The 13,209-nt window shown below is 41.0% G+C and overlaps 1 protein-coding gene and 1 long non-coding RNA gene across 8 annotated transcripts in view; one reads left to right on the top strand and one right to left on the bottom strand.

Moving 5' to 3' along the window:
• LOC140283151 (uncharacterized) overlaps nt 1–3,752 on the top strand; it is a 251,521-nt gene extending 247,769 nt beyond the window's left edge. Inside the window, exon 5 of the long non-coding RNA XR_011909974.1 lies at nt 3,741–3,752. This is a non-coding gene — a long non-coding RNA (uncharacterized lncRNA). The remainder of the gene's footprint in view (nt 1–3,740) is intronic.
• nav3 (neuron navigator 3) overlaps nt 1–13,209 on the bottom strand; it is a 250,609-nt gene that overhangs the window by 112,257 nt on the left and 125,143 nt on the right. For all 7 annotated transcript variants that reach the window (XM_072377820.1, XM_072377815.1, XM_072377816.1 and 4 more), the window contains exons 2-3: nt 2,892–3,009; nt 663–715 (exon numbers count right to left, since the gene is read on the bottom strand). In XM_072377820.1, coding sequence (XP_072233921.1) covers nt 663–715; nt 2,892–3,009 — 171 coding nt within the window. The remainder of the gene's footprint in view (nt 1–662; nt 716–2,891; nt 3,010–13,209) is intronic.

Genomic DNA, 13,209 nt, shown 5'->3' with positions numbered 1-13,209 from the left:
ACAAGCTAAAAAGATTGGTAGACAGAGGTTTTCTAAAAAAAAATCCAAAAGCAACTATAAAACCTTTATTGCATTTTTTTAAAGTTAAATCTTTAAATGACATAGATTTATCTGTTTAGAGTATCGTAACATCTGTGGGAGTAAAGTACCTCTCACACAACTGTGCAAGTATTTAAAAAGGTAATTTATACCCTACATTTACTGTCCTGAAATGATGTTTTAGGTGTAATTTCAGTCTCAAATCAGAATCAAATCAAAGTACTGAAAGCAAATGGAAATTCACTGAATTAATATTATATTTGTTGACAAAAAGTTTTTTTTAACCTCTTGTCAGAATTATATGATTGATTTGTAAACTTTTAATCAAAGGCTTGTAAAGCTGACAGGGGATCAGGGGATGCTGCACTGCAGCTGCGGCTGAGAGCATCACCGACAGTAAATGACGTATAACGTAGCTTATCACCCTGGCTTTCTGTATTTACGGTAATACACGACTTCTCTTTATTACATTCAGTAATTAAGTACAGAACTGCAAATGCAAAACTTTTTTAAAGTGGAGGCAAAGTGGAGGCAGAGTGGAGGCAGAGCAGCAAAACTCTCATAACTCTCTCATACATAACAGCAGTATTAAGGATGGGTGAGTGAGTGTAAAATCCACTCACCATTTGCGACTGGCTCCTGGGGCTGCCATTGATATCCTCCACCTTTTCATTCGCTGTGTGAGAAAGGAAATGAAGAAATGAGATCCCATTCTGAGCATTGACACTAACGTCCAGTGATTTTTGATTTCAAGTGCACAAATCCAGCAGAAACCTCTGTTTTGATTTACAAAGGAGAGTATATGTGGAGGTGCACAAGTGCATGTGTGTACATGTGTGTGCTGAGGTGTGGAGCGAGACAGGAGAGGTCTGGGAAGCAAAGCTGCCTAATTCGTCAGCTGCCGCCAGAGAGTTACTGACAGGCCAGCTTGGCCTCATTGTCTGGTGGGGCGAGCAGGGAGGGTAAAGTTTCAATTCAGCAGAGAGGGAGCGAGAGAGAAAGGAAGTTAGGCAGAGGCTGAAAAAATGAGTTTTAGGAGGACAGGCTAAGAAAAGCAGCATGTGTAACAGACAGGAGAATGTGTTTGTGTGTCAGTGCGATAAACAGAGGGATAAAGAGTTATAGGAAAGTTTCAAACAGTGATGAGGACATAAAAAAAGTGAGCAAAGATGGACAGACACATGGAGAAGAAAAAGAATGTGTGCTAAAAAAGAGTTTCAAAAGTCATCAAGCCAAGATTATGTCAGAGTCACTGCTGTGCAAGACACTTAAAAAATGTGATGTAATTGCTCATTATTTATCACTGTGTGGTTATGACCTGCGAGTGGTTATCAGCCAGCTCAGATAATTCAGACCCACCTTTCAAGGAATTTGCATAGCAACAAAGAGCTCCATGTCAATAAAGGTACAATCATTAAGAGCTAAGTTGCTACTTCTGTGGTCCAGTGAAAGTCTGAAGAGTATAAACTTTGTCAGCTGCATTTGTAAGGCCATTCATGGGCATCGCAAAGTTCATGGTCAGGAGCCCACTTCGTCCTGTTTGAATGCAGATTGTTCACCCAAAGCATCCCTTTGGGGCATGCAATGTTTCCTGAGCTGGTTGCAAAATGCATATCCAAAGCAATATTGAAACTTTCTGCAATGTAATCTCTGTTAAAGTCCATTTTAACAAGTAACCAGGAGTTTTCCTAAACTTAACCAAGTACTGATAATGTGTAAAGATGTTTTACAGTAGAACATCACAATAAATCCAAATAAAAGACAAAAAAGGAAGTGAAACGCAGCACTACCAAAGTTGGACTTGAACACAGCTCCTTTGCTTGGGAGCTGGATGTCTACCTCCCTCTGACCCCCTTACGTAATCTGTGTTACTACCTGAATGACCTTTTCCCGGACAAGCAGTTTGTGTGTCATCTACTGCTGCAGTGAGATAACCCAATTCTATGAAAACTGATGTGAAAGGATCATGACAAAAGTAACCCTTAATAGTGTTTTTTTTCTCATAAGGACAGTTTCAGGCTTACAAATGGCTTTGAGGCTTGCTCCCTCCCACATTGCTGCAGTAAAACCCAAACTGCAGATAAATGACCAGTCTGTCCACAATCCACACAACTCCTGCTGAAGAAGTAAAAAACCAGCCTCTGCTCAAAATGTCAAAGTAACAGGATATCTCAGGGATAAGTAACTGCAACAAGATTAAAGCTTTTCAATTGTAATCTCTTAAACTGGTATTTGAAAGACTTAATCATATTACTGTAATGTGTTGCAGGATGAACGCTGGAAACCAAAGCAGAAAGAAGAGTAAAAGACATGAGAGGTTAGAGAAACAAAGAGAGTTTAACCTAGACCTAGAAAAAAAGTGCCAGAAAGCAAGAGACACAAATATGCTTACAGGACAAAAAGAGAAACAGGAAAAAATAGTCGCAATAGGAGACTCATTTCTCTGCCTCCCTGGGTGTCAGAGCCATTGATCTCTGCTGCTGCAGCTCATCCAACTTCTACAGCAAGAGAAAGCTGATGGGTTTTAGCCCAAATATCAGACTGAGGCTCAGCTTTGCTTCAACCCACCACAGCAAAGATCAAACTGTGTATAAGTGCATGTGTGTGAAAGAGAGAAGGAATGGGTGGTCATTTCATTCACCTGACAGAAACAATTGTCCATCTATTCGATGTTTCTTACTGTTAATTACGTTTCTCCATCTGTTTGGCATAAATGTTCCTTCTTAAATTTTAAAAGCAGTTTGGATTGAAAATAAAACATAATTTGAAAAGTGAAACTTAAATGTAGTACCTAATAACAGCTATTCACAGTGTGTGTGTGCATGTGTTTAAGTGTGTATACAGATGCCTACCTATGATCTGGATGATCTGTGCCAGCAAGACTCCATCGGTGACGTCCTGGCTCAGGTCCTTGATGAGGCGTGGACAGCCAGACTTGGCCAGGTAGTGATTGGCCCAGTCTGTGTAAATCTGCAACAACAAAACAAACGCCCTTGTCAGCATGTGCGAGAGAAACGGAGATGGTAAGGAGGAGTTGTGAGACAAACGCTGTGAGGTGTTACTTCTTTTTTTTTTTTTCTCCTTTTACTTTGACTGTAATCGACACCACAAATGTTGCATGGATGATCAAGGAGTGTGAGTTAATAAGAGTTAGAAAGTGAAAGAATATTCGAGCTGAACATAAATGCTCTGGGTTAACCCCAAAGAGAAAATGTCAACATACAGTACATATGGAGAAGGGCTGAGAAAAAGAAAGAAAGCTAAGTTTCTGGCTTTAACCCTGAACGATATTGATAACAGCACAGTGGTAAATGTTCTAAAAGGGAGTGCAGTCCAACATGCTCCTTGTTAACCAAACACCAATGTGTGATCAAGCTTTGACACTAAGGATGCACAGAGAACCACATCGTTTCTGGTCTGTATCTGCAGAGTGATGAATGATGTTAATATGGCAGCCTGCGTGGAGTGCATACACACACTCCAAATGTTTTCAGATCCAAATTCGTCTTTTTATGAAGTATTCTTCAACAAAAACACACTAAAAAGAAAAGACTAAAACATAACAACTCAAAATAAGGTTAAACTATCTTTCAAGCTTTTCAGAGAGTCACTCATTTGATTCAGTCATCAAGGTATTCACATTTACCACAAGATTCACTTTTCAAACTATACGTTTTAAATCCGGAAGCGTTCCATGTGAGATAATATTTTGTTTTGTCACCATAAGCTCTTAGCAGCCGCTTTGTCCATCATTAGAGCCAATAAGATGGCTGATAAGCGATGCTTTGTCTGCAGGGAGATCCCCACAGCTGTTATGGTTTAACCAAGCTCCAAAGATGAAAGATATGAATCACATTTGGCCTCCTAGCGCTCAACCCCCAGAAAAGTCAGCCGCATACAAAAGAATGAGAGGCAATGAAGGATGGAGGAATCAAACCTTCAGTCACAAGATGTCTAAGATGTCCTTCCAGATCTTAATTTCAGTCTGACAGCACCTGAGAAGTTATAAACTGCACTAGAAGCGAGAATCATTCCTTGCCACGGTGCAGTGGGTCGATACAAATGACACTCAGAAAGGAGGTATTTCTTCCAAGTAGGCTTCAACAAATATTCCAATACTTAAAAAGAAAATTAAAGACAAAAAATGTCCATATCAAGACACTTAAATCTTTCCTTTTACCCCCGGATTAAAAGAGCAATGCGGGTCTGAACTGCATGAAAGAGTTTGAATGGGGAAAATCCCCCCAGAAATGCAAGATCCCCAGTGAGGGAGTCTGCCACCTAAAAGGACCTCTTCAGGTCCAAAAGTAGAATAAATCCTCAGCTGATTCCTGTCCTCATACCTACAAGTCAAAAATATGCATGCTTGAAGCAGACAGGAGTTTATGTCCAATGTGGGAGCATTGCTTTCCACAGTTTTAGTGGTTGTTTGGTTATTTTAGCTATTTGTTAAGGTTCAGACACCACAGCTATTTGGTTTTTAAAAACATCATTGTTCGAGTAAATTAGGCTCTTTCACAAGAATCATAACAGAGAAAAGTTCTATGCAACAAGCTTCTCCTCCATTTTCGGGTGAGCAAGGTCAGGTCAACAGTTACGGCACCACCGCTTTTCTGAAAATATACAAATCGCTCAAAGATATCAATTCCAGTTTCATCTCTTTCTTGAGATTGCCCTGTTCTCGACAAAGTCTGAGTTTCTATCAGCCTTCTCTGCGTCTCAAATTGTAGACACATCCAGAGGAATTCCCCTGTAAAACCTCACCACTTCTCATGATGAAATAATCTTTTTTCCCTCGTATAAACCGTGCACGCTGCCCTAAATTAAAAGCCTTTCTTTCCCATTTTTTCCTGTTTCTTAAAAGTGGAAATTTAAACGTTTTAAGTTGCCGCCTCTCAGAAGTAAAAGACTGATGTGGTTTCCTTCGGCGAATTTCTCCATGATGAGAAGTTGTAAAGCGTAACCCTGATAAGTGAAAGCCTTCACAGGGAAAAACATATTAAAATCCACAAGCAGGGAAACAGACATCTGCTAAGGCCGGCATGCATTAAGATGCACACACCGACACACACAAATGAATAAACGTAAATAGACACACAGGAAAACTTGGATAAAGAAGCTTGTTTACTTGTCACCTGATTGCATGTATATTGCAACTACAAACACAATTTGTTTCACTCTTGCTGACAGCTACAGTCACATCAGATTACAAAGAACGGAGCCAAATGTTAAACATAAGCTGTGCTCCAAAGTTAATGACAGTAAAAAAATCTCAAATTGGAGGCGGGATGATGAGAAGGGGACAAATCACTATCTATCAGACAGGAATGTAATGTTGCTGCAGAGAAACAGGAGCAAAGACACATCCTCCCTTCAATAGTACGTTTTTTCCCCCACAACACAAGAGAACCTGCATCTTTACGCAATACTGTTGTGTGAATATAATGGTGCTAAGAACTGATTCGTCACATTGAACCATTGGTGACTCCAGCTGCAGAGTTTTAAATCACTGTAAGAGGAGGACACCACAAGCTGAGAGAAAATGCAACAAAAAGAGCACCAATGAGATGTAAAAGTAAAACCACGTAGAAACCAAGATGAGAATTACATTTCTGTTGGTTTCAATAATTAATGTACAATAGCTCACAGCAAACACAGTGCAGGGCATGAAGTGTAACTTTAATTAAAAGTTTAAATCAAGTGGGGTTTTTTTAGCTTCCTTTTTTCCACCCCAGTCTACAAACAGTTTTTATGAGCAAATTAAAGATGCATAGTGAACAGGTGGCAGAAAACGCACTAGGTAAAGAGAGAAGGTAGGGAGCACATGAGATAGCTTGAGAGAGGTGCGATACCCAACAGATAAATTCAATTAGGTCGATATTTTGGCTGAAGAAGCCAGCTGCTTGTGCATCTGTTGCAGCTCATGGAGTGATGAGAATTGAGTTTAAATGAGAGAGCTGAGCATGAACTATCCAGCCTGGAGGTCAAGCAGTTTTTGCATCTGAATGTAACTTTGTGTTACGTTGCATGGAGCACTGGATTAGCAGCAGCATCGAGCCAACTCGGGTGAGTTTTTCTGAATGGGACAAAGTCTCCTTAATTCAGGAATGAGCAAAGGATCAAATAGGCCAGAAAGCTACATGAATGTAAATAAAAGGTTTCTTTATTCTTTAAAGATTGCTCACTGACTGGTTCATTTGACTCATCACAACTGCAAAAAACAACAGGAACAAAAACATTGTTTCTCAAGAACACATCATTTCACTTCATTATGCACAAACAGGCAGACCTTTAAGCTTGGTGTCAGATTGCTGAAGTCATTCAGATTCTGTTCACTCTTCCTGTGAGGCAGTGGTTGCATGAGTATATGTACAAAGAGTCCTGAGTTTATGCCAGCTCCCTCAGTAAAAACAGCTCAGCACCAGAAAACGTGCAACTAACAATGTTACACTTGTGTAATCCCATGTTTGTGACAGTTCCACATGATGTAAATCCTAGGCATGCCACAATTTGTGCTGTGGACCAACATGCACATTCTGGAATGAGACTGAGTTGATGATAACAAGCCCACCTTGGATCAGAGCGTGAACTGAAATGTTATGTTGGCAAGCAAAAGCCATCAAGTTGAACTTTTTAGCACTTCCACATTGACGTAATAATGCAACATTCAGCCAAACATTTTGGTTGATTTTACTGCTGTTTAATCTGAATCTATAGTGATGCATATCTCACAGAAATCTAGGTAGATAGAAAAGGATTAACCCAATCCAAAAGGAATTTGTCAAGCATAGAGGTACTGCTGACCTTTGATGCAGGAGCGGTTTCCAACTGTCAGCAAAACAGCTTGAAAAATAACAGGAAAGTAAACTTGGATTTAGCAAATATGAGAAAAGAGTCAAACATGCAGAAGTCCTGGCTTCAACCCTGACCTCAGACGTCCACTGCCTGTCCCCCTCCACTTTCCTCTCTGAGCTTCTGGACAAAGCACAAACATCAAAGAAGCACTTTTAAAGAAGCTTGCCTTCTGCCTCTGCTGGAGCACTGACTCGCTGATCCACTCACTTCATGACTCCTGTGTGGCGCTCAGAGTTGTGTCTGTCAGCCTCCCGCACTCATTAACGTATCCTGTCTGATTCCCAGCTGCTTCGGGAAGCAGAGGCTGGTGCTGCGACTCAGGCTAAACATCAGCAATAACACCACCTTCAGTGATGCTGACTGGGACTACTGACATCACACAAACGCGCACAATGGAAGAGACAGCAAACAAGCGCACACATGTGGTCAACAAACACAAGACCCCGGCTAGTCATATACAAGTAAACGCACACTGATTCCCCCTCCCCTCTGCCACTCTCTTTCCTCTCTCTTTCTTTCGGCAGCCAGCATCAATCAGCAGAAGTCCGCTCTCTCTGCTGACGTTATCCTTATTGATGCAACATCAAGTATCTCCCTCCTGTTTGGCTCTACCTGCTCTGCAGACCTGTCCCCTCACCTCCAGGGATCCCAAACGCTGATAAATAGCCAGCTCTTGCCCCGGAGCAGATAAACTGCCTTCAACAGTCCTGATCACAATGCAGTGACTACAGCTACGCAGGTATTATTGGCACAACCCTGCAATGGCACGAATAAGCCTCTGGAGGGAGCCAGGTAAAAGGAGAAAGACAAGATGCTGGAATAAGAGCAGGTGAGGCAGAGAGGACGTGGAACTGTACTGGACTCCATGCATTTACTCTGCGGTATTTATTAAAGTACTTCAGAAGAATGACTGCTAATATATGGGCTCTTTAATCAGGGCATCATTCCAATGCAGTCAGATAGATTAAGAGCTTAATTGCATTTAAGGAGTTGGAGCATAAATACAATCACTTGGAGGACATTTAGCTGTGTAATGCTGTTTGAAGGGGGTTAGCCAGGAGAGACGTGTTTTTGTGGGTGAGCTGGCTGGGAAACCTCAACTTGGCAAAAGTGCCGTTCCCGCATGGGTACTAAATGTAATTAAACACAACATGCAGCCGCATTAACTAAATGAGCGATGAGCAAATGGAATCAATAGGACTGCCATGCGATGGAGCTCCTCTGTGATTCTCTGCCTTATTTCCGCCTTTGCTTGCCTCACTGTCAATACAGTTTATGGAGGATAGTAGAGAAAGATATGTCCTGCAACCAACTCCACACAAAAACCCGATGCTCCTGTTCAACTGATCTCAGACAAGAATCAAATAGAAGTGGGTTTGACTATTTCTGTTTCTGTGTGAAAGAACACACAACAGATTGCAGATTGGCATCTATTGGTGCATGGCTGTAAAAGCCCTGCAATGTTCTTGCAAAGAGAAACTTCCCCCTTTTGCCCATGAATGTACAAAATGCTTCCAGTGCAGTGAAGGTATTTATGGTTTAATATGAATAAATAAAGGAGAGAAGATGTTTCATTGTGAAAAGTTCAGAAAATAAGGGGGTTTAAATTTGAAAGAAGTGTACAACTTTGTAATATTAACAACAGAGAGCCAGCAGTGGAAGACTACACTGAGGAGGTCTTCATATCTGGCTGCTGAGCTTTGAATAAGTTGGACTTTTCTAAAGGTAAAGTAGTTACATTTTCCCTTGCATAATCAGGAGCAAGGTTTTTCAAGGTGCAGCAGAGTGACGAGCCTCCAAATCCTTGTGTGCTGATGTGAGAATCTGCTATCTACTGAGGAAGAAGTCCAAATAAAAGATAACCATTACAGTTGTGAGAAAATCTTATGGGATCAAACATAATAGGCATGTGTCAGGCTGCATTATAGAAACACCTGGAAGCTATTTCCACCATGAAAGACTTTTGGTTGTTCCCGACAAGTCTGAAGCATCTCTATTCCCTTTCAAACCATCATTGTCTTCTACTGGGATTCCAGAGAGACGCCTCTCTTAAACCCATCTAATCTGGAGATAATAGTAACAGGCAGCCTTCCAACATGGCTTCACTCCAATCCTGCAAAAACTCACATGGAGCCCTTATCCCTGCAATATATAAAACATAGACTCAAAGTTTCCTTCTTTCCTGGTGCTATAATGAGGAATAGAAAATAAGAACTTTATTTATGCGACAACACTCTTCACAACAATTCTAAGAGGCATAAATGGACTGAAATCTGCAGACTAGGCACTGGATGCTTCTTTGTTGTTGTGCCAACTGCCAATCACAGCCAAGACTGGTATGTTTGGCAAGAGGACTCAGGGCTGAGGGAACTGGCCACTTGCATTTAATAGACCAACAAAGCAGTTTTACATAGAGGGATACAAGACTACTCAAATGAGAACAAAGACAAAATCATTCAAAGCAACAGTAAATGTAAATGATCAATTTATGAACATCTTATAAAAACATGTCAGATAACTGTGCCAAGTCTTACTCAACATTTCATTAGATTTTACGAGGTGTGCATCACTGCTGTTTGACTTCATCTTTTCTGTGGAAAACTGATTTGTCATGCATGCCGGTTTCAAGTTCCAAATGCATGGATTTATACCAGTGGTACATTCACTGAGCAGCTCCGTGCTGCAAGTTGGACATGCATGATCTTTAAACTCGACCTCAAGGCTAGCTGAAGCTGAAAGCTGAGTCAATGTCACGTGCCTCCAGACTGGTACTGACCAGATGACTTCACTTCAATCAAAAGGCAACAGAAGAGCAACTCATTCTGCTAAAACCTAAAGCGTTCAGCCATCGCTGTCTCATGCCACAATCTGCCAAGCCGCTTTATCATTTCAGGGGAAAGCCTGAGCAGAAAATGACATAATTGCATGGCTGGGAGAAGTTTAGACACTCAGTCCATGTTGGATGTGCTCGCACACGCCAATCAACACTGATCTCTTGCAGTGCAGCAGGAGCTGAAGGCCAAAGAGTGAAGAGATGGAGAAAAAGAGTCTGGTTAGATGAAAAGAAAAAGAACTGACAGTACCTAAACAACTTGAAGACGGATGGGCACAAACACAATTTAGAGACAGACAGCTGCAGGCAGACAGAAACAAAGACGAATGAGCGTGTAGACCGATTGAGAATCTGTCAGTGGTTACCAGCACAAATTACAGACAATTATTTGCCAAAGCAGCAAAATCTTAACTAACTATTACATGTAGCAGATTTCCATCATTTCCTGCCAGGAAAAATGCTGTAAAACCTCTTATCATCCACTTTCACAGCACCAGCCCAGCACACAAAGGCAACATCTGAATCATGGCTATCTGTTAAGTATAAAACAAAAAGTACAATAAACCTCAATGACTATGAGCATCAACACATCATTTTCTGCTGACCTTGTAACTGTGTAATGAAAATGAATGGAGCCGCTGGAAGACACATTTTGCACAATGAAAAAAAAAAAGAAACCACCATCAGCTTGGGAAGTTGGAGGGATTTGATCCAGCCCCCAAACACCCACACTTCCTCTCTCTGTCAGCCTTCTTGACCTCAAACAGGAGATAGAAGAGTTGATTTACATCACCTTTAGTTCGAACCGGTCGTTTAGATTTCACAGCTGTATAACATGGAGGTGAAGTGGTGAAATGTGCAGTACAAGCAAAAATGTTGAGTACAGTGATCTTAATCAATAGTTGTCCAGGCTCTCTGGAGGTCTTTCCTGGGAGTGTTTCCTTTGGATAGTGGCTACTTTTTCCCCCCACATTTGTATTCCAGTTCTTGTTGTTTACCATTTTCAAAGGATTTTTTTCATTTTTAAATCTTTTGTCCAGCTACTTATTTCTGCCCAATAAACAGAGTATGTCTCAAAGAAAAATGGGTTTTTACCCATTTCTTTTGTTGCATGTACAAAAATCTCAAAGTTAACACAGTTTGACAGACATAAAATTGTATTTTTACACCTTAAAGGATATTCTCAAAGAACTATTGGCAGCATGGTGTGCAGTGTGTCATTAAAAAAAACTAGGAAACTGGACAAGTGGGGGACAAAAGAAAAAGTATCAGGCCTAAAAAACTATCTACAGCAGATGAACAGGATCTGAAAGTGATGTCCCTAAGAAAGAGGAAACAATCCAGCAAAGACCTGACAGGACCTGAGAGATGTATCTGGACCTTCAGCTACTGTTGGCCCAAGCCTCCTCAGAAATGGTCTCCGTGGACAGAGAACGGAACAAAAGAAGAGCTTTGGATGTCCTTCAAGAAGTCTTACAAGAAAGATTGTTGAATGATAAAGGAGCTCATATCAAATATTGATTTTCAGGGTAATTACAATAGTATAAACTCAGTTTTTACTTTAAATACTGTGTTTTCATTTATATTTGTTAATGTTTCAATACACTGCTGCAACTATTTACTGGCAATGTCAATAGAATTGAGGGTGGATTACTTACAGTATTATATTCTGAAGAGAAAAAAACAATACAACAATATGAGGAGGGCTTTTTCAGTTATTGTGAAAAGTAAAACATTAATCAAAGAAAACTCAGTGATGACATAAAATATGAATAACAGACTGTTATTTACACTGCAAACGTCAGGTTCCAACGTGTATAAAATGTCTTTATTATGGGATTTGGTAATGTGCTGTCCACTTCATATATGTGTAAAATTCAGTGTTGTGATATTCAATCGTTTTCACAGTTAACTTCACTCCGCTTTCAAACTATGGTTAATCACAACAAAGATTACGACGTAAAACATAGCAGTGTGCTCCAGCCACGAGATGTTTCCTCACAGTAAATACATGTAGACAGAAGAGATGCTGGAATTGTCTCAAATGCAGTCACAAAGAAAGCACCCACACATCAAGGTTTTGAAGACTTTTGAAAACACACAAACAGTATGTCACTTCACCATGGTAACCACAGCATGTGAGGCAGTGTCTGGCTCACTGGCTCTGTGGCTGTGGCTGCCAACATCCAGCTGGTAAGGACAGACACACACACGCACGCACCCTCACTCACTGTCAGTCACACATACTTCCAAAAAGCTCAGCTCTTCATGCCTCTTACCTCTCTCTCAAGCCCATTAACTGATTCATAAAAATCTAAAAACATCGAAAGGAAGGGAGAAGGGAATATTTATCATCTCTGATCCAGGTTGACTGTGACCAGCTCAGAGAATCACTGCATCCAGTAATAATGAAAAGACAGCAGGTCTTTGAATGGCATTCCACACTAACAGGAGCCTGTAGAGAGCCCCGCGTTAATTAGCCGTTTAGCTGCTAGCTCACAAGATGAGTTCTGTCTACAGTCTTAGATCCCTGCACACCTCACTGTGGTGGTAACAGCCATAATTAACGGTTTGTTTTTTCGAATAGTGGGCAAAACTTTCCAGGCTGCGAGGAGCCCTTAACAAGCATTGTTGGACTTCCGGCTGACACCCATCTATTCTGGGATGCCACAGGGCCACTTTCAAAACTTCTCAATCTGCACCTACTCCAAAACACACAAATAAATCAAGAGAAACAATTTAGAAGCTGTGTCATTAGGTATCCCTGCTGTAGCATGACGGTCTGGAGTAAACACATAGTTGGTCACAGATACTTATAAACATACTCTTATCATGTTAAAAAAACAGTCTGCCATGATCCCGTCAAGTGGTTCCCCTCAGAGGGTTTGAATTATTCTCCAAATGGAATCCAACAAAACCAAATCAGGATGACATGATGCACGTCTGTGTGACTCACCGCCGGCCGGCTCAGATTAGTCACACTTCCTCACAACATCTGACAGGATTACGGTTCATTAAATCAAGATGACTCAGCTGCTGAATGTGACTAGTTGCGGTTGGTTGACAACATCGGACGGGCTCCAATGGGGGCTGATTTGGAAGCACTTTCACTCGCAACAACTGTTGCTTTTGTATCTGGAAAATTGTTGTGATAAAATGGAATTTCATTTGCAGTAAAAGCAGGTTATTTATGACTGGCAAAAAGCAAAGGAAATGAAAAATAAAAGCATGTGGGCTTGTTATCAGGCCTGTGCAGATGGGAGGTCAAAAGACAGAAAGCTTTGCAGACAAATAATGTAGCTGGAGCAGATCCTCACCAGCATATGGTAAACATGGTGAACAAAGCCCATTAAGCTATCAGCGGCCCACCAACTGCTTAAATCTTGATCAGGTATCAGTCCCATTGGATATATCTGGCCTTTGTTTTTTCTCTACAAAGCCCATTTAAACGCAGTACACAACACATGTCTGTTTGGTTTCAG

Source organism: Leuresthes tenuis, unplaced genomic scaffold (genome assembly GCF_036924035.1).
Source record: "Leuresthes tenuis unplaced genomic scaffold, fLeuTen1.0.hap1 SCAF_23, whole genome shotgun sequence".
Taxonomy (NCBI): domain Eukaryota; kingdom Metazoa; phylum Chordata; class Actinopteri; order Atheriniformes; family Atherinopsidae; genus Leuresthes; species Leuresthes tenuis.
Note: the sequence above shows the minus strand (reverse complement) of the source record. Positions and strands in the feature narration are given on the sequence as shown.